This window comes from Jaculus jaculus, chromosome 1, assembly GCF_020740685.1.
Source record: "Jaculus jaculus isolate mJacJac1 chromosome 1, mJacJac1.mat.Y.cur, whole genome shotgun sequence".
Lineage (NCBI taxonomy): Eukaryota > Metazoa > Chordata > Mammalia > Rodentia > Dipodidae > Jaculus > Jaculus jaculus.
The window spans coordinates 162,868,021-162,890,312 of NC_059102.1; the positions used below are offsets into that span (position 1 = coordinate 162,868,021).

General features: G+C 41.1%; 1 protein-coding gene and 1 pseudogene across 1 annotated transcript in view; one reads left to right on the top strand and one right to left on the bottom strand.

The window, feature by feature from the left end:
- The window catches only part of LOC101615822 (solute carrier family 22 member 20), a 52,461-nt gene that overhangs the window by 3,998 nt on the left and 26,171 nt on the right, over positions 1-22,292 (bottom strand). Inside the window, exons 7-9 of the mRNA XM_004656659.2 lie at positions 20,314-20,528; positions 18,189-18,297; positions 17,875-18,081 (exon numbers count right to left, since the gene is read on the bottom strand). Of these exons, the coding sequence (XP_004656716.2) occupies positions 17,875-18,081; positions 18,189-18,297; positions 20,314-20,528 (531 nt within the window). The remainder of the gene's footprint in view (positions 1-17,874; positions 18,082-18,188; positions 18,298-20,313; positions 20,529-22,292) is intronic.
- On the top strand, positions 9,711-9,950 carry LOC123457745 (annotated as a pseudogene).

Sequence of the window (22,292 nt, forward strand, 5' to 3'; positions counted from 1 at the left end):
TATAACAATACAAGAAACACAAAAAAATCTAGGCAATATAAATCCACCAAAAAGTATATACTCATCAGAAATGACCTCCAGTGAGACTGATTTACAGGAAATGCCTGAGAAAGATTTCAAAAGAATGATTATAAATATGCTCAAAGAAATCAAAGAAGACAAAGGAAACCAATTTAATGAAATAAGGAGGTCAATACAAGACATGAATAAGGAAATAGAAATAATAATGACAAACCAGTCAGAAATACTAGCAATGAAAAACACAGTAAGTCAAATAAAGAAACACTGTAGAAAATCTCACCAGTAGAATGGATGAAGGAGAGAACAGAATAGCTAAACTAGTTGGAAGATCTAATAAGTCCAACAAAGAGAAAGACAAACTAATAGGAAAGTATGAATGGAAATTTCAAGATATTTTGGACACTATGAAAAGATCAAACATAAGAATTCAGGGTATAGTACAAGAATTTCTCTCCAAAGGCATAGGAAGTGTGTTCAACAAAATCATAGAAGAAAACTTCCCTCAAATTGGGAAAAAGATGCCAATGCAGATACAAGAAGCCTTTAGAACACCAGACAAAATCTGGAAAGAACCTCTCCTTCCCCAATTATAATTAAACTACCAAACACATAAACCAAAGAAGATATATTGAAAGTAGTTAGAAAAATCAAGTCACATATACAGAAAGGAAAGCCCATCAGGATCACAGTGGATGACTCAACACAAACTTTCAAAGCCAGAGGGGCTTGGAAAGATATATTCCATGTTCTGAAAGATAACAACTGTCAACCAAGGTTACTTTATCCTGCAAAGCTATCCATTCAAATAGACTAAGAAATAAGGACATTCTACAACAAAAGCAGGCTAAAGGAGTATTTGAAGACAAAACCAGCTATACAGAAAAATACTTGAAAGGATCCTCCAAGCTGAAGAGAAAGAAAAGCACACATATAAGGAACCTGAAAAAAAAAAAAAAAAAAGAGAAAGTACTCAAGTACTAGTTAATACAAGAGAGCAAAGGTAAAACAGGAAGAACTACAAAATAAGAAAAATGGCAAAAATAAATACATACCTTTCAATACTAACACTTAATATTAATGGCCTCAGTGTCCCAACTAAAACACATAGGTTTGCAGACTGGGTTAAAAAGCAGGATCCTTCAGTTTGGTGTCTCCAAGAAACTCATCGTTCTACAAAGGATGGACACTATCTTAGGGTTAAAGGTTGGAAAACAGTGTTTCAAGCAAATGGGCCTAGAAAACAAGCAGGGGTCACTATCTTAATATCTGACAGGGTAGACTTCAGACCAACGTTAGTTAGGAAAGATAAGGAAGGTCACTTTATATTGACTAAAGGAACACTCCAACAGGAGGACATTACAATCCTAAACATATATGTACCTAACATGGGGGCTCTCAGTTTCATCAAACAAATGGGATTAGAACTAAGGTTCCTAATAACACTAAACACAGTTGTAGTGGGTGACTTCAACCCCCAACTCTCATGAATTGATAGGTCATCCTGGCAAAAAATAAACAGAGAGGCATCTGGATTAAATGAGGTCATAGAACAAATGGACCTAACAGATATATACAGGACATTTCATCCAAATGTTTCAGAATACACATTCTTCTCAGCAGCACATGGGACATTCTCTAAAATAAGACTATATATTAGGACACATAGCAAATCTTAATAAATACAGGAAAACTAAAATAATGCCTTGTTGTCTATCTGATCACAATCAAACTACAAATCAATAGCAAGAAAAGCTATAGAGCACACATGAAATCATGGAAACTAAACAATACACTTCTAAATGATGAGTGGGTCAAAGAAGAAATCAAGAAGGAAATCCAAAAATACATAGAGTCATAGGATAATGAGAATACAACATACCAGAACCTTTGGGACACAATGAAGGCAGTCCGAATAGGGAAATTTATAGCTTTAAGTGCCTATATTAGACAGGTCACAAGTAAACAACTTAATGCTTCACCTTAAGGATGTGGAAAAAGAAGAACACGGCAAACCAAAAGTCAATAGACAGGAAGAAATAATAAAGATTAGGGCAAAAATTAATGAAAGAGAAACCGAAAATACAATCTAAAGATTCAATGAAACAAAGAGTTGTTTCTTGGAAAGGATAAACAAAATAGATAAATCCTTAGCAAACCTGACCAAAAGAAAGACAGAAGAGACATAAATTAATAAAATTAGAGATGAGAAAGGCACTATCACAACAGATACCAGAGAAATTTAAAAAAAATCATAGGGACAGGGCTGGAGAGATGGATTAGTGGTTAAGGCATTTGCCTGAGAAGCCAAAGGACCCAGGTTCAATTCCCCAGGACCCATGTAAGCCAGATGCACAAGGGGCACATGTGTCTGGGGTTTGTTTGCAGTGGCCAGAGGTCCTGACATACCCACTCTCTCTGTCTGTCTCTCTTCACTCTGTCTCTGTGCTTGCAAATAAGTAAATAAAAGTTTAAAAAATCATACGCACATACTATAAGAACATATACTCCACTAAGTTTGAAAATCTGAAAGAAATGGATGATTTCCTTGATTTATATGATCTACCAAAATTAAATCAACATGGGATTAATCACTTAAATAGACCTATAACAAGTATGGAGATCCAAGCATTTATCAAAAATCTCCCAACTAAAAAAAGTCCATGAGCAAAAAGCTGCCGTGTAACCCTGAGGGAAAAGATGCAGGGATGGTTCAACACACACAAATCGACAAATATAATAGTTTATATAAATGGACTGAAGGCCAAAAATCATATGATCATCTCATTAGATGCAGAGAAAGCATTTGTCAAAATCCAACATCCCTTTATGATAAAAGTCCTACAGAGACTGGGAATAGAAGGAACATATCTCAATATAATAAAAGCTATCTATGACAAGCCTACAGCCAACATATTACTAAATGGGGAAAAACTGGAAGCTTTGCCACTAAAATCAGGAAGAAGACAAGGGTGTCCACTGTCCCCACTTTTATTTAATATAGTTTTGGAAGTCTTGGCCATAGCAATAAGGCAAGAGACACACATAAAAAGGATACAAATTGGAAAGGAAGAGATCAAGTTATCATTATTTGCATATGACATGATTCTATACATAAAGGAACTTAAAGACTCTACTAGCAAACTGTTAGAGCTGATAAAAACATACAGCCATGTAGCAGGATACAAAATAAATACACAGAATTCAGTAGCCTTCATATATGCTAACAACAAACACACAGAGGATGAAATCAGAGAATCACTTCCATTCACAATTGCATCAAAAATAAATAAATAAATAAAGTGCCTTGGAATAAACCTAACCAAGGAAGTAAAGAATCTCTACAATGAGAACTTTAAAACACTCAAGCGAGAAATTGCAGAAGACACTAGAAAGTGGAGAAACATCCCTTGTTCCTGCATTGGAAGAATCAATATTGTGAAAATGGCAATATTACCAAAAGCAATCTACACATTTAATGCAATCCCTATCAAAATTCCAAAGGCATTCTTCATGGAAATAGAAAAAACCATCCAAAAATTCATTTGGAATCACAAAAAACCTCGAATATCTAAAATAATACTGAGCAACAAAAATAAGGCTGGTGGTATCACCATACCTGATTTTAACCTATACTACAGAGTCATAGTAACAAAAACAGTGTGGTACTGGCACAAAAACAGACATGTAGATCAGTGGAACAGAATAGAGGACCCATATGTAAGCCCAAGTAGCTATTGCCACCTGATATTTGATAAAAATGCCAAAAATACTCATTGGAGAAAAGATAGCCTCTTCAGCAAATGGTGTTGGGAAAACTGGATATATATCTGTAGAAGGATGAAAATAGATTCTTATCTCTCGCCATGCACAAGAATTAATTCCAAATGGATTAAAGACCTTAACATCAGACCTGAAACTCTGAAACTGCTAGAGGAAAAAGTAGGGGAAACCCTTCAACATATTGGTCTTGGCAAAGACTTTCTGAATACAACCCCAATTGCTCAGGCAATAAAACCACAGATTAATCACTGGGACCTCATGAAATTACAAAGATTTTGCATTGCAAAGGACACAGTGAAAAAAGCAAAGAGGCAACCTACAGAATGGGAAAAAATCTTTGCCAGCTATATATCTGATAGAGGATTAATATCTAGGATATACAAAGAACTCAAAAAGTTAAATAATAAGGTATCAAGCAAGCCAATCAAAAAATGGGCTATGTAATAAGGAGGGTCTAATGGGAGGGGGTAGATCACAGATGAGCCTAAATTATGGTACCAAACTGCCTGTATTTACTGAAAAGAAAACTAATAAATTAAATTAAAAAAAAAAAAATGGGCTATGGAGCTAAATAGAGCATTCTGAAAGGAAGAAATACGAATGGAATATAAGCATCTAAAAAAATGTTCTACACTACTAGTCATCAGGGAAATGCAGATTAAAACTACATTGAGATTCCATCTCACTCCTGTCAGATTGGCCACCATCATGAAAACAAATGATCAATGATAAATGTTGGCGGGGATGTGGAAAAAGAGGAACCCTTCTGCTGGTGAGAATGCAATCTGGTCCAGCTATTGTGGAAATCAGTGTGGAGGTTCCTAAAACAGCTAAAGATTGATCTACCATATGACCCAGCTATAGCACTCCTAGGCATATATCCTAAGGACTCATCTCATTTCCTAAGAAGTATGTGCTCAACCATGTTTATTGAGACTCAATTCATAATAGCTGGGAAATGGAATCAGCCTAGATGTCCCTCAACTGATGAGTGGAAAATGAAGATGTGGCACATTTAGACAATGGAGTTCTACTCAGTGGTAAAGAAAGATGAAGTTATGAAATTTGCAGAAAAATGGATGGACCTGGAAAGGATTATACTAAGTGAGGTAACCCAGGTCCAGAAAGCCAAGCGCTGCATGTTCTCTCTCATATGTGGATCCTAGCTACAGATGATTGGGCTTCTGCGTGAGAAGAAAAATACTTAGTAGCAGAGGCCAGTAAGTTAAAAAGGAGACATAAAGGGAAGAGGAAGGAAGGGAGGAGGATACTTAATAGGTTGATATTGTATATATGTAAGTACAATGATTGAGATGGGGAGGTAATATGATGGAGAGTGGAATTTCAAAGAGGAAAGTGTGTGTGTGGGGGGGGTGAATTACCATAGGATTTTTTTTATAATCATGGAAAATGCTAATAAAAATTTTAAAAATAAATAAATAAGTAAATAAATAGCTCTTTCTTAGCTTCCCTGCCTTGCAGAATGGGGGGGGGGGGCGGGGTGTGCAGGCACAGGGAATCTAGGCTCCTGATATTTGCATGATGGTGGGTAAATGTCAAGTTGCTGTGAACAGATGAGGACTTATTATTTGTTAGGGGTGTAACATCTGCTGCTGTCTGGCTAAATGTATATACTATGCTTATCAAACTTTCCAGTAAGCACTTCTCTTAATGTTCATACCTTATATTAATGCTACTCTCATTTTCGGCAGAGAACCTTCTCTTTTCAGATGTTAGGGACCTTGGGATGACTCAGAAGGCATCACTGTGCTGGAAAGAAGTGACAGGAGTGCTCAGTACTGCAACATCTCTATCACACCTTCCAAGGCTCAGGGTCTATTGTGGAAGAGGTGGCCGAAAGAATGTAAGAGACAAAGGAAGGGTAGGACTCCTTACAACATGCTCCCCCCAGACACAAAATGGCCTAGATATCCATGACCTTACAGTGCTTGACACTACCTACACAAGACCATCATAATAGGAGGAAAATATCATGACATCAAAGAGAGACTGATTGAAATGGGGAGGGAGTATGATGGAGAATGGAGTTTCAAAGGGGAAAGTGGGGGTAGGGAGGGTATTACTATGGGATATTTTTTATAATCATGAAAGTTGCTAATAAAAAAAAATAAATTTGTAACTGTTTTACTTTTACAATAGCTTTCTATGCTTTTGTGGAACTACTAACAGACAGCAGCCTCAAGATTTATATTTAAGCCAGGCAAGGTGGCACACACCTTTAATCCCACCACTCCAGACGCAGAGGTAGGAGGATTGCCATGAGTTTGAGGCCACTCTGAGACTCCATAGTGAATTCCAGGTCAGCTTGAGCTAGATGAGACCCTGCCTCAAAAAAAAAAAAAAAAAAAAAGATTTATATTTAAATTTAGAAGTACTCTATATTCAGTTTGTAAGAAAAATCTCTAAAATTTCTAATAATGTTTGAATATGCTTTCATATTTTTTAAAAAATTGTGTTTTAGGAAAGTTTTAAGAAACAACATTCCTAAATCAATAAATGATAAAAATTTATATCTTTGTGCAGGGTAAATAGTATAAGTCAAATCTAGTCTTGTGAAAAGAGCAAAATTATATTATATTATATTTCTCTACAATTCTTTATACTTAGCCTAGAGAAATACAGAAGCCACTTCCTTGTAGGAGGCACTGCTGATGGTAGACACACTGGAGGTTCTGCTAATGGCAAGTAAATAAGAGGCTGTTCTGGGATGAATAGCATTTCCCGGGCCTGCATTGCTGAGCAAACTCCTTGAGATAAGCGGGACTCCTGCTCACAGGCCTGCCCCCCCCCCCCCCCCCAGCGCTTCCTGTAACTGACCAACAGATCTGTTTACAAGGTCTTTTTTTTTTTTTTACTTTTATAGCTATAACTGTCACATGTAAATTGTGATTTATGGTTTAACTCCCATCCTGTTGTTTTTTCTAACATCATGTGGTTATTTCCAATAAAAGTTGACACTCCAAACAGTTCAGGGCTGCCCCACTGAGATTACCTCTAGGGTGAAGATCTGGATACCAGACTTTCTTCTTTTTCTTTTCTTTCTTTTTTTTACCCAACAAAACTTTGTCTCACATTCTGCGAGTCAGTGGTCTTACTTGTGCAACACCAGACCCCATAGCAATCTACTCTTTCAAAAATAAATAAATAAAATAAAATTGCTAAAGGACTTCTGAGGAAAAAAAGTCAAAAACTTAAATGGTCATCATATTAAGTCTTAAGGTAAGTACAATAAAAGTTTTGGTTGGTAGTTATGAGATGAACTGACTAAAGAAGATAAACTGGAGAGGAAACTTTAAATGCATGTTAAATGTTTGGTGAAAGATTGTTACACAGTGGTTACATAGATTGTAGAGTAAAAGCATGTAGATGAAGGTATGAATAAAGCATGTAGATGAACATATGAGTAACCCTAAACAAAAGGTTAAAGACAAAGTACTTGATCAGATTACAGACTTCTTGAGATATAAAATGACTATTAGTATTAGACTAACAAAGTATAGCCCTGGCTGGTAGCAGGATGCTATGGTATTCAGGCTATAAACTTAATTTTAACTCATTGATGATAATCTGGTCATAATAATCATCATGAAAAGCTGAATTTAGAGTACCCAACCAAGTTAACTAGGTTCCTCTATTTGTCAACCTTTTAAGTAAATCTTAAGGTTAAAATTGACTCATTAATATTTAATTATCTTCTAAGGTTACATCTAAAACCCTGCCTCAAAAAAAATATAACAGAGGAACTATTTACTCTTTTCCTCCCTGTTTTATAAGGTAAATAGACCACATTTGAAACATTAAACAGTATTTATCTGTCACACACTTGGAAACTATTTACTTCATGATGAACAGTAAAAGAAAATTTTAAACAAACATATGTTGTGATTTAAGATGTAATTCCTCAATTCTTCCAACAATCAGTCTTAATACTTTAGTTTTAAGTTACGTCACTACTGAACAAGTTTACCAAAGTATCACAGGCAGAATTATAAAGTTGGTTAAGTTTCAAATACTTATAGATTGTGTTGTAAAATTTTGTGTATATTTGGAATCCAATATAGTTCTATAAAATTTGTTTGAAAGAGAATAAAAATATTTCTTTTTGGCTTAGCAGTTACAAGTGCCTAGTTGCAAAGCCAGACGCACATAGTGGAGCATATATATATTTAGAAATTGTTTGCAGTGGCAAGTAGCCCTGACATGCCCATTCCCTCTCTTTTCCATGAGACTTGTCTCTTTTATTCATTAGGCCATGGCATTTTAATACAGTTACTCTACTCTTTGGGTATGTTAAATATAGCTAAATTCATTTTAGAAACTGACTTATAGATTGGATAGACATCTTATTTAGCTTTTAAAATTACTAAATCTCAGCTGGGCGTAGTGGCGCACGCCTTTAATCCCAGCACTCGGGAGGCAGATTTAGGAGGATTGCCATGAGTTCAAGGCTTCCCTGAGACTACATAGTGAATTCCAGGTCAGCCTGGACTACAGTGAAACCCTACCTAGAAAAAAAAAAAATTGCTAAATCTCACACACATATATGTATATAGAGAGAGGTATCCCACTTCTGATGACTTTAAAAAATTATAAAATTTTTCATGTCTTCATATTTAAGCCAAAAATACTACTACATAATACAAATTTCTTGTTTATTTTAAATTCTGTCAGCAGATCTTTTGTCCATAGTCTACTCTCTGTAGCCTTATGTGCCTTAAATATGTAAACTCTACTTTTTGTTAATATCATACTTTTCCAGATATCAGAATATTGTAACTTGGTTTATACAAAGTCCGTGATGTCTGGCTATCAATAAGCAGGCATCACCATGCCTGGCTAAAACTCTGTAATTTTAAAATGGTTCTTGTCTAGTTCATGCTGGTTTTGCTGAATGATTATCACTGATGTTACAATCTAAGACTTATAAAAAGTGACTTATTGTGATTTTGTTCTTTGGAAAACACAGAAAGCTTCCCATGTTTTAGGAAAATCCACTATATACAAACAATGTTAATATAGTTTGTCTAAGCTTCATGTAACAGTCATAAATATTTCTTTAGTTAAAATTGTTCAATGGTAAAAGGTACTTATTTAAGAAATTACTTTGTGTCTGTCATGTTGTTTCTAATGTAACTCAACCTTGACCAGGTTTTATTTTATTCTTGAGCTATGTATAATTAGTCTCAGTCAAGGTTTCACTTAATTAATTGTCTCATTTCTGGTATCTTAAGTTCATTGCGTATAAAGATATTGATACTTAAGACATGTTTCTTGCCCTAGAAAAGAAATTGCTGTTCTACTTCCAGTTTGGGGTGTAGTTGGTACTTGCATTGGTACACAGACTAGCCAAAGTTGTTTTCAAACACAGAGACTAAGTTTTTATACTGTCTTGTCTTTTCCTGACATACAATTTCTAGATTAAAATCAATTGCCTTAAGGTTATTGATAAAATATTGTTTTCAGGGGTACTAAAATGTTCTGCCTATACTTACAACTGACAGATACTTAAAAAATAGAATGTGTAGCCGGGCGTGGTGGCACACACCTTTAATCCCAGCACTTGGGAGGCAGAAGTAGAGGATCACAGTGAGTTCAAGGCCACCCTGGGACTACATAGTGACTTTCAGGTCAGCCTGGGCTAGAGTGAAACCCTACCTCAGAAAACCAAAAAAAAAAAAAAAAAAAAGAATATGTACGCTTTATATGTTCCAATTGTAGCTTACACTGTCACCTGACAAGTAAACTGAAATATTAATCAAAGTGATTTTGAGTGTGGTAGGTGACTGTGATCACTGAGGCCATCCCACAGCCTCAGACTGCTAGGACCCGGGAGCGAGTGGGTGGACATCCCGTAGCATGTCACGTGAGCACAGCATGTCCCTGCAGCCATGGCAGCCCTGTCCATGAAGGAGAGGTAGGCGTGCTGGGGCACATGCAGCCTGTACTGGCAGCAGCTGGATGAGCTCGCAGAGGATGTGTCCTGGTATGGGCAGCTGCAGAGCACATTCGAGGCAAGGTGCCCCCAGCCATGGATAAAATATTTTGATAAAAAAAGAGACTATTTAAAATTCAAGGAAAAATTTGAAGCAGGACAGTTTCAGCCTTCAAAATCAACTGAAAACTCCTAGGCTAGGCTCTTCCTAAACTTTTTACAAAGGCTGAACATAGTCTTTTGGACATTCAAAAATACATTGTTGATTCTGGGACAATAGCAGTTTGAATCATGGTACACGTCAACACTTCCTCCTGTGTGCAACATTTAACTAAAATGGCCAGGGAACAAAAGACCCCATAATTCAAATGAGATAGAACTGAAATAAAAATGTTATCAAGTTAAAAAAAATAAAAAAAGATTTTAAACCAGGCATGGTGGCGCATACCTTTAATCCCAGCACCTGGGAGGCAGGTAGGAGGATTGGTGTGAGTTCAAGGCCACCGTGAGATTACATAATGAATTCCAGGTCAGCTTGGACTAGAGTAAACTCTACCTTAAAAAAAAACAAAAACAAAAAAAAAAAAACAAAAAACAACAAAAAGATTTTAAACTATTGTGTCATTCTCTAACTAGATCTGCTTTGCTAACCAGCTATGTTCTGTACCCTTTTTAACTAATCTGTTTTTCTAATCAGATATGTACAGTCTCTCTGGATGATTAATAACCATATGTAGAAGCCAAAATCAATTGGAAACACTGGAGTTAAAAGGATAACCAATATTTTGGTTCCTGCTCCCAGGTCAAAAAGCCACAGGAGATGATGGGACAGTACTAACTTCTAGCTTCTGGTAAGTTACCTGACTTTTTGGTCAGAGAGGACATGGAGACCCAGAGATGTGTATCTGCAATAAAAGAGTCATATAAGAGGAAAATAAGTCCTCCAGGCTTCCCAAAAGAGTGGGCCACTCGGTCAGCATGACCTTTGACTTATCCTAGCAGATGACATTGCTGAGAGTCACAGAACTCACGGTTCCCTAAAAGTCTCTCCTATAGCGCCATTATTGACCTCCAGAATATACAGTTAATTCTGGCAGCCTACATGGCCTTAATCACCCAATAAGAAAAATATAACTACAATATAAACAATGAGTCAGACTAATAGGCTCCCTGTCTGATGCTGACTTACCATACTACACTCTACCATTAACTTATATCTTCTGCCTCTGTCTGTCCCTGATTATCTTCACCTGCCCTGACCCCAGCAACTCCCACTTGCCTTAGCCAGAATCAGAGCTATTCCTTGGCTCCCCTCCTTCCTTAGCCCTTACCCTATCTCGTCCAGGGATAAGTACACTGCCACCCCAATAGACACTCTCAAACTTAAACTCTTGTCTTCCTACTCTTCCCCCAATTCCCAAATGTCCTGAAGGGAGACCCATTGACTGCATTATCCAGCCCCTTCCATAAGAACTCATTGCCCTTGCAGTCAGCATGAAAAAAATTAACCTTCATTTCTTATCATTAACAAAAGGCTGTAATGTTAGGTTGGGACAGGCTCCCAAAATGGAGTCACCATGTGGTGACAGAGACATAAGGAAGTAGGTTATCCTCATTCCTCAAGAAACTGCCCATATATTATCATTTCCTTGCCTAACAATGCCCCCCCCCACAAGGTCATGACTTCCTGTAAGTCATCTGGTCACTGTTCTGGTGTCACACCTGGCTATATTAGATCTCCCCTAAAGAAACTTTTTTTTTCTTTCAACTTTTCCCTTCCTCATCTTCCCCCAACAGAAAAGCCCTAGAAAGCACACTATCTGGAATCTCAAATTGGCTGTGCTCCACTCTTGAGAGTAAGTCCTGGCAGCTTGTGCTTTCCCCGAATGAAAGCTTCCATCTTTGCCTCAGAGTGGTTTCTGTGGTCTTGGTCACTCCCAAACATTACACAAAGGATTCAAAAAACTAAATAATAAGAAATCAAGAGCTGGGCATGGTGGCACACACCTTTGATGCCAACACTTGGGTGGCAGAAGTAGGAGGATTGCCATGAGTTTGTGGCCACCCTGAGACTACATTGTGAATTCCAGGTCAGCCTGAGCTATAGTGAGACACTATCTCAAAAAATCAAAAACAAACAAACAAACCACAAAAAGAAGAAGAGAAATCAAACAACACAATTTAAAAAAATGGGCTATGGGCAATAGGTGTGATAGTGGCATGCCTGTTATAGCGGAAACCAGCAGCCCTCTAATTTGACTGGAAGCCCACTCTATGGAAGGGAATATACCCCTGATACTGGAAACCTACAACAGGGGTAGTCATGAGCGGTAGAGTGTAATGTCTGCTGCTGTCTGGCTAAAAGTATATATTATGCTCACCAAACTGCCCAGGAAGCACTTCTCTTAACGTTCAAACCCACATATTAATGTTACTTTCACTTTTGGCTACAGAATTTTCTGTTTTCAGATGGCAGTGACCTTGGGATGACTCAGGAGGCACCATGGTGCTGAGAAGAGGTGACGGAGGAGTGCTCAGCACTGAAACATCTCTATCACACTTTCTGTGGCTCAGGGCCCATTGCGGAAGAGGTGGCAGAAAGAATGTAAGAGCCAAAGGAAGGGTAGGGCTCCTTACAATGTGCTCCTCCAGACACAAAATGGCCTGGATATCCATGACTTCACAGTGCCTGACACTACCTACATAAGACCATCATAATAGGAAGAAAAGATGATGACATCAAAATAAAAGAGAGACTGATTGAGAGGGGAAGGGGATGTAATGGACAGTGGAGTTTCAACAGGGAAAGTTGGGGGAGGGAGGGAATTACCATGGGATATTTTTTATAATTATGGAAGTTGTCAATAAAAAATCTCAAAAAATAAAAAATGGGCTGTGGGGCTGGAGAGATGGCTTAGCAGTTAAGGTGTTTGCCTGTAAAGCCAAAGGATTACAGTTTGATTCTCCAGGACCCATGTAAGTCAGATTCACAGGGGTACATGCATCTGAGTTTGTTTGCAATGACTGGAGGTCCTGGCATGCCCATTCTCTCTCTCTCTCTCTCTCTCAATCTTTGCCTCTTTCTCTCTCAAATAAATAAATAAAATATGTTTAAAAATGGGCTATGGAGGGTTGGAAAGATGGCTTAGTGGTTAAGGTGTTTGCCTACAAAGCAAAAGGATCCCAGTTCGATTCTCCAGGACCTATGTAAGCCAGATGCACAAGGGGTCACATGCATCTGGAGTTCACCTGCAGTGGCTGGAGGCCCTGGCACACCCATATTTTTTTCTCTCTCTCTCCCTCTGTCTCAAATAAATAAATATACACATAAATATTTTTAAAAATGGGCTATGAAGGGCTGGAGAGATTGCTTAGTGGTTAAGGCACTTGATGCAAAGCCAAGGGACCTCGGTTCGATTCCCAACATAAGTCAGATGTACAAGGTGGTGCATGCATCTGGAGTTTGTTTGCAGTGGCTGGAGGCCCTGGGGTGCCCATTCTTTCTCTGCCTTGTTCTCTCTCTCAAATAAATAAATAAATGTAAAACATTTAAAAAAATACAAAAGCCAGGCATGGTGGCACACGCCTTTAATCCCTAGCACTTGGGAGGCAGAGGTAGGATTGCCATGATTTCAAGTCCACCCTGAGACTACATAGTGAATTCCAGGTCAGCCTGAGCTAGAGTGAGACCCTACCTTGAAAAACAAAACAAAACAAAAGGGGCTATGAAGTGGGGCCTGGTAGCACATGCCTTTAATCCCAGCACTTGGGAGGCAGAGGTAGGAGAATTGCTGGGGGTTTGAGGTTGCCCTACGATTACAGAGTGAAATCCAGGTCAGCCTGAGCTAGAGTGAGACCCTACCTTTAAATCGCAAAAAGCAAAAAAAAAAAAAAAGTTCTACATCTATAGCCATCAGTGAAATGCAAATTAAGGCTACTTTGAGATTCCATCTCACTCCTGTCAGGATGGCTATCATCAAGAAAACAAAGGACCATAAATGCTGACAAGCATGCTGAAAAAGAGGAACACCTCTACACTGTTGGTAGGAAAGTAAACTGGTATAGCCATTGTGGAAATCAGTGTGGAGTTTCCTGAGACCGCTAAAAATAGATTTACCAAGCTGAGTGTGCTGGAACATGCCTTTAGTCCCAGCACGTGGGAGGCAGAGGTACAACATAGTTTGACAGCCATCTGACAGTGCATCCGGGTTGCAGTTAACTGAGATATAACCCTAACTGGGTCACCTGAATAAAAGTTGAGCAACACGGTTCTAAAGTGACAGCCTCAAATGCCTAGGCCCTAGTTAGACTTCTTCAGGCTAAAGTTGATTGATAGAAAAACCTGTTAAAAGTGATGACTTATGCTGGGCAAAGGCAGTCCATGCCTTTGATCTCAGCACTTGAGAGGCAGAGGTAGGAGGACTGCTGTGAGTTTTAAGCTAGCCGGGACTACAGAATGAGTTCCAGGTCAACCTGACCTAGAGTGAGACCCTGCCTGGAAAAACCAAGAAGCTTGCTGGGTATGGTGGCTCACACCTTTAATCCTAGCACTTGGGATGCAGAGGTAGGAGGACTGCCATGAGTTCAAGGTCACCCTGAGACTACATAGTGAATTCCAGGTTGACCTGGGCCAGAGAGAGACCTTATCTTGAAAAAAAAAAAAAAGAAAGAAAGTAAAAGGAGGGCTGGAGAGATGGTTTAGCAGTTAAGGCACTTGCCTGCGAAGCCTAAGAACATTTGTTCAAATCTCCAGGTCCCACATCGTAACCATCTGCAAAAGTGATGCAAGCAAGCAATGCCACAAATGCACACAAAGGGGCGCATGTGTCGAGTTCGTTCACAGCAGCTGAAAGGCCCTGGCATGCCCATTCTCTCTTTCTCTCTCTGAAATAAAAATTTAAAAAGGAAAAGGAAAAAAGGAGCTAAGGATATGGCTTAGTGGTAGAGTGCTTGCCTAGCAAAGATGAAGTCTTAGGTTCAAACCCCAGTACCAAAAAATAAAGAAAGAAAACTAAAAAGAAACCAGCTGGGCATGTTGGCACACGTCACCCTGAGACTACATAGTGAGTTCTGGGTCAGCCTGAGCTAGAGTGAAACTCTACCTTGAAAAAGAAAGAAAGAAAGAAAGAAAGAAAGAAAGAAAGAAAGAAAGAAAGAAAGAAAGAAAGAAAGAAAGAAAGAAAGAAAGAAAGTCCCTGTGACAAGGATCCATGCCTTTTTTCATATGTGCATATGTATATGGCGTGCATACCTGCGGGTGTGCATGTATGTGTAAAGCCAGAGATTTACATTGGGCGTCTTCCTCTGTTGCTCAGCAAGAACTTTACTGACTGAGCCAAGTATGCTGTCCACTTTTTTTCTTCTTTTTTTTTTTTTTTGGCAGGGTCTCACCCTAGTCTAAGCTGACCTGGAACTCACTGTACCTCACAGCGATCCTAGCTCAGACTTAAAAAAAATCATTTTATTTATTTATTAGATATGGGGGTGGGGGAGAGAGAGAGAGAATGGGCACACCAAGGCCTCTAACCATTGCAGACGAACTCCAGACGCATGCACCATGGTGTGCATCTGGCTAATGTGGGACCTGGAGAATTGAACCTGGGTCCTTAGGCTTCACGGGCAAGTGTCTTAACTATTAAGCCATCTCTTCAGCTCCTACCTCAGACTTTTGAGTGCTGTGATTAAAGATGTGCATCACTATGCCTTTGAGACAGGATCTTTTGAAAAAAAAAAAACTTAGGGCTGGAGAGATGGCTTAGTGGTTAAGCACTTGCCTGTGAAGCCTAAGAACCCCGGTTCGAGGCTCAATTCCCCAGGACCCAGATGCACAAGGGGGCTCACGTGTCTGGAATTCATTTGCAGTGGCTGGAGGCCCTGGCATGCCCATTCTCTCCCTCTCTCTCTCTCTCTCTCTCTCTGCTTCTTTCTCTCTCTGTCTCTCTCAAATGAATAAATAAAAATTGAATAAATTTAAAAAAAAGAAAAAAAACTTAAATATTTATTTATGTATTTATTTGAGAGAAAAACTCAGAGAGAGAGAAGAGGAGGAGAGAATGGGAGTGCCAAGTCCTCCTGTCACTGCAAACTCCAGAAGCATGCACCACATTGTACACCTGGCTTTACATGGGTACTGGGGAATCAAACCCAGGTTGTCAGGCTTTGCAAGCAAGCACCTTTAACAATTAAGAAAGCTCTCCAGCACCAAGACAGGATCATTCTATATAGCCCATGTTGCCTTTGAACTTTAAGATTCTTCTGCTCCAGTCTCCTGAATTCTAGGATTACAGACAACTGTCACTATGCCTGGTTGACCTGTTGTACTTCACAGAACATTGTGAAAGAATCTGGAAAGCTTGTCATCTTCAGGTTAAGTGGCAGTCATGTGTCAATACCAGCTTTCTGACTCAATGGCTGGGTTATGGTAATGCAGGAGAATGTCCTTGTTGGAGGAAATAATGCACCAAAACATCCTTAAGAGGGTCTTTCTGACTACTGAAAAAAAATATGTGTATTTATTTATTTGAGAGACAGAAAGAGAGAGAGAGAGAGAGAATGGGCACACCAGGCCCCCCAGCCACTGCAAACAAACTCCAGATGCATGCGTCCCCTTGTGCATCTGGCTTATGTGGGTCCTGAAGAGTCGAACCGGGATCCTTTGGCTTTGCAGGCAAATGGCTTAACTGCTAAGCCATCTCTCCAGCCCTTTCTGACTACTTTTTTCTTTTGTTTTTGTTTCTTGCTCTGATCCCGACTGACCTGGAATTCACTAGAGTGGATTCCAACTCACAGCGATCCTCCTACCTCTGCCTCCTGAGTGTTGGGACTAAAGGCATGCACTACCACGCCTGGCTTCTGATTACTGTCTTTTTTTAAAAATAATTTTTAAATTTTTATTTAGTTATTTGAAAGAGAGAAGGAGAGAGGGAGAGGGAGGGGGAAAGAGAGACAGAGAGAGAGAATGGGTGCTCTAGGGCCTTCAGCCACTGCAAATGAACTCCAGATGCATGTACCACTTTGCATCTGGCTTACATACATGTGTCCTAGGGAATTGAACCTGGGTCCTTTGGTTTTGCAGGCACATGCCCCAATCACTAAGCCATTCCTCCAGCCCCTCAACAACTTTCTTTCTTTCTTTTTTTGAGGAAGGGTCTCACTCTAGCTCAGGTTGACCTGGAATTCACTATGTAGTCTCAGTGTGGCCTCAAACTCAAACAAAACAGGGCTGGAGAGATGACTTAGTAGTTAAGGCACTTGCCTGCAAAGCCAAAGGACCCAGGTTCAATTCCCTCGGATCCACATAAGCCATATGCACAGCTGGCCCATGCATCTGGAGTTTGTTTGCATTGGCTGGAGGCCCTGGCATACCCATTCTCTCTCTGTCTCTTTCTCTATTTCAAATAAATAAATAAAAATAAAATAAATGGATCAGAAAAATCAGTCCTTTGTCTTATATTCTGTGTTCCCCCAAAACTAAGGTCTTCTGATGCTGCAAGCATCACCCAGATCAAATCCCCTAGCATTTATTTTGGAAAAATTGTCCAGGGCATTGCTGTCATCTTACTCATCCTCCCTAAGGAGGCCCAGGAGACAAATTTCTTTCAGGCTCATTGCTAAGAAAATCTTCCCTTTCCCTGAGGAGCAGGCATGGCTTTCCTTATGAGGTCATTAATGGAATTTCCCTTCGTTACCTGGAAGTTCAGAGCCAAGTTCAAGCTCTACCTGTGCCTCTCTCTCCTCTCTACCCTTGACCACCAGGAATTTGACTCCTACTCACCGTCTGTATCTCCTGGTCTATTACTATTTTTCTCTGTTTTAAGGTTTTTTTTTTTTTCTTTTGCTGTTGTTTGTTTTTTTGATGTAGGGTCTCACTCTAGTCCCAGCTGACCTGGAATTCACTATGAAGTCTCTGGGTGCCCTCCAACTCACAGCGACCCACTTACCTCTGCCTCCCAAGTGCTGGGATTCAAGGCGTGCTCCACCAATGCCTGGCAAAATGATTTTTAAAGAGAGTGGCATTGTTGGTTTTTGCGCACAGAGGTTGATGATGGTGCATCTCCCAACTGTTTCTTGTTGGCTGCACTCAGCTGGCCTTAAACCCCATGTCACCGAAGGCTGCTCACCTCTTCTCCATTGCAGCAATGGTCTCCACCAGTGGTACGTTACGGGTCTCAGTCAGGAAGCAGGTGACAGCCAACCCGGCCAGGATGGAGGTGGCACCAAAGGCCACAGGTGGCAGGATGGAGCTGATCTCACCTAGCGTGGTGACCAGGGGCGCCACTAGGCCTCCAAAGCGGGCATTGACTGAGGTGAAGCCCATCCCCATCTGCCTGTGGGAGGCACCAAGTGGTCAGCAACAGAGCCTGGTCCCCAGAGGCTGGGCATAGATGTCAAAGAGCAGAGAGGGTCTCAGCTTGCCACTGGCTCCTGCACCCACCTGATTTCCGTGGGGTACAGCTCTCCTGTGAACAGGTATATGCAGATGAAGGAGCTGGCCAAGCAGCCTTTGCCCAGAGCGGCCTGCACGGTGCGCAGGGTCTGCATGTCTAGAGGGGAAGAGGAGGGAAACCAAACTGTGGGAGCCGCGGGTGGGGCGGGGGGCTGAAGGTGCCTTCAGGACAGAACCAGAGGTGAAGCTCTGGGCTGAGGAGGAGGTGGGAGACACCCCTGGGGGTGGGAGGGTGATGATGGTAGAGTGCACAGAACCACTTCCACTTCCTTCCTCACTCATTCATCTGTCACCAACGCCTGCTGAGGCAGCTGGACAAGTTTTGGAGCTGGGCTTTACCTGGGCACTGGGGAGTCAAACCCGGCTTGTTAGGCTCTGGAGGCAAGCGCCTCAACTACCGAGCCATCGCTCCGGCTCTTTTGTTGTTGTTGTTGGTTTTATTGATTTATTTTTTTTCGAGGTAGGGTCTGGCCCTAGCCCAGGCTGACCTGGAATTCACTATGTAGTCTCAGGGTGGCCTTGAGCTCACAGTGATCCTCCTACCTTTGCCTCCTGAGTGCTGGGATTAAAGGCATGCACAGGTACACCTGGATTAATTTTTTTTTTCCAAACAAAGTATATCACTCTATAACTCAAACTGGCCTTGAACTCATAATCTTCTTGCCTCAGCCTTTAAGGGATAAAATTTCCCATGTGTGCTACCACAGCAGGCTGAGTATGAGTATTTCTTAAGGTCTCCAGAAGATTCTAAATAAATAGAGCTGAAAAACACCAATCTCAATGAAATACTACAAATAATAAAAATCAGGCCCATGAAAATTTGTGCTAATGGGGTTGATGAGATGGACCAGCAGTTAAAGTGAGTGCCTATAAAGCCTAACAAAACAGGTACTCAGGTATTCTCCAGTACCCATATAATATAAGCCAGATGCACAAAGAGGCACATGCATGCATCTGGAGTTTTACTTGCAGAGGCTGGAGGCTCTGATGCCCCCATTCTCTCTCTCTCTGTTTATCTGCTTGCAAATAAATAAATAAACTTTTTTTTTTAATTATGCTATTGGGGCTGGAGAGATGGCTCAGTGGTTAAGCCTGAAAAGCCCACTGACTCAGGTTCAATTCCACAGGACACACATAAGCCAGATGCACAAGGTAAAACATGCATCTGGAGTTCATTTGCAGTGGCTAGAGGCCCTGGGATGCCATCCTCTCTCTCTGCCTCTTTCTCCCTCTCAAATAAATAAATAAAAAACATTTTGTAAAAAGAAGGAAAATGACTGGAAGAAAACATGTCCTAGGGATGAGGTGACGCTCATTTGGCATAGTGCTTACAAACCATGCAGGCCACCCTGAGACTACAGAGTGAATTCCAGATCAGCCTGCGTTAGAGTGAGACCCTACTTCAAAAAACCAAAATACATAAATTAGTTAAGTAAAATGAAACTGAAACTGAAAAAAATTTAAAAAAAAATGAAAAGCAGGGAGAAGTGGCATACGCCTGTGATCTTAGCACTTGGGACAGACAGGAGCATCAGGAGGACTAGTTATATTTGGCAAGTTCAAGGCCAGCCTGGGTGACATGAGATTCTGGCTCAAAACAAAAAATCAGGGGCTGGAGAGTTGGCTTAGAGGTTAAGCACTTGCCTGTGAAGCCTAAGGACCCCGGTTCAAGGCTTGATTCTCCAGGACCCACGTTAGCCAGATGCACAAGGGGGCGCATGCGTCTGGAGTTCGTTTGCAGTGGCTGGAAGCCCTGGCGTGCCCATTCTCATTCTCTCTCTGCCTCCTTCTGTCTCTGTCATTCTCAAATAAATAAATTAAAATGAACAAAAAAAAATCAAAAAAAATCAGGGGCTGACTCAGCAGATAAATAGAGTTTGCCACATAGGCAGAGGTAGGAGGATCTCCATGAATTTGAGAGCACCCTGAGACTATAAGGTGAATTCCAGGTCAGTCTGGGCTAGAGTGAGACCCTACCTCGAAAACACAAAACAAACAAACAAAAACCCTGAAGTTCCAGTCACTTTCTTTTCTTTCCGTCCCCCAAGAGGCTCCCAGGGCTCATGGAGGCTGCATCTAGGAGGCCTGGCACGGGGCAGCGTTGACAACTCACCTTCAGGCACAAACATGTTGGCAATGACCATGAGTCCAGCCAGGATGAGGAAGGAGGCCACTGTGGCCCGACGGCCCACATAAATCATGGTGGTGGTGGCCACCAGCATGGCAGGGACGTCTATGATCCCAAACAGGGCCTGCACCAGGTAGATGCTGAGCCCGAACTTCTGCAAGTCCATGGCCATGCCATAGTAAGCCATAGAGTTGGAGAACCTGGGAAAGATGGCCGAACAGCTCCATTTCAGTCAGCGCCTCATTGTCCTGGGCTGGGGGCAGGGGATCCAGGAGTATATAACCCCAAACTCTTCCCCTTAAGCAGTAAAAATTCTCTAACCTTCTATTGTACCCCCTTCTACTTCCCCTGGTCTCTGACTTCAGAGCCCAAAGTCTCCCCACACATTTCTTTCCCACTGCCTACTCCCCTGAGTTCCAGCATGGGCTCTGGGGTGTGTTTGGTTTTCCATTAGTGTAGGTATAGTGCTGGAACTAAAGCAATGCTAAAAACAAATAAAAATGGAGCTGGGGAGATGACTTAGCAGCTAAGGTGCTTGCCTGCAAAACCTAATGACCCAAGTTGGATTCCCCAGTACCCATTTAAAGCCAGATGCCCAAAGTGGTGCATGTATCTGGAGTTCATTGCAGTGGCTAGAGCCCTGATGCACCCATTCTCTCCATTCCCTCTCTGCCTTTGTCTCTCTTGCTCATAAATAAATAAAATTTTTTGAGATAGAGTCTCACTCTAGCTCAGGCAGACCTGCAATTCAGTATGGAGTCTCAGGGTGGCCTCAAATTCATAGCAATCCTCCTACCTCTGCCTCTTGAGTGCAGGGATTAAAGGTGTGCACCACCATGCCCAGCTAAAACTTTTTTTTTTTTTTTTTGAGGTAGGGTCTCACTCTAGCCCATGCTGACCTGGAATTCACTATGGACTCTCAGGGTGGCCTCGAACTCATGGCAATCCTCCTACCTCTGCCTTCTGAGTACTGGGATTAAAGGCATGTGCCACCATGCCCGACTAAAACATATTTTTTTAAGCATATAAAAAAATTGGAGAGATGGCTCAGCGGTTAAGGCACTTAACTGCAAAGCTTGACAACCCTGGTTTGATGCCCCAGTACCCCAGTAAAGCCAGATGTAGCAGCTGGAGGCCCTGGGGTACCCATTCTCTTTGCCTTTCTTCTATCTTTTTCTGCTTGCAAATAAATAAAAATATTTTTTTTAATTTTTTATTTATTTACTTGAGAACGACAGACACAGAGAGAAAGGCAGATAGAGGAAGAAAGAGAGAATGGGCGTGCCAGGGCCTCCAGCCTCTGCAAACGAACTCCAGACGCGTGCGCCCCCTTGTGCATCTGGCTAACGTGGGACCTGGGGAACCGAGCCTCGAACCGGGGTCCTTAGGCTTCACAGGCAAGCGCTTAACTGCTAAGCCATCTCTCCAGCCCAATAAAAATATTTTTTAAAAAGAAACAAACAAACTTTGCCAGGCATGGTAGCACACACCTTTAATACACAGGAGGCAGAGGCAGGAGGATCACTGTGAGTTAAAGGTCAGCTTGAGACTACAGAGTGAATTCCAGATCCGCCTGTGCTAGAGGGAGCCCCTACCTCATAAAATTAAAAATAATAATAATAATAAAACCCTTAAAACATAAAACCTGGGCTGGAGAGGTGGCTTAGCCATCAAGGTGCTTGCCTGCAAAGCCTAAGGACTCAGGTTCAATTTTCCAGATCCCACATAAGCCAGATGCACAAGGTGGCGCATGTATCTAAAGTTCGTTAGCAGTGGCTTAGAGGTCCTGGTGCACCCATTCTCTCTCTCTCTTTCTTTCTCTCCCTCTGTCTGTCTTAAATTAAAAAAAAAAAGTCAGGCATGGTGGCGCACGTCTTTAATGCCAACACTCAAGAGGCAGATGTAGGAGGATTGCCATGAGTTCAAGGCCATCCTGAGACTCCATAGTGAATTCCAGGTCAGTC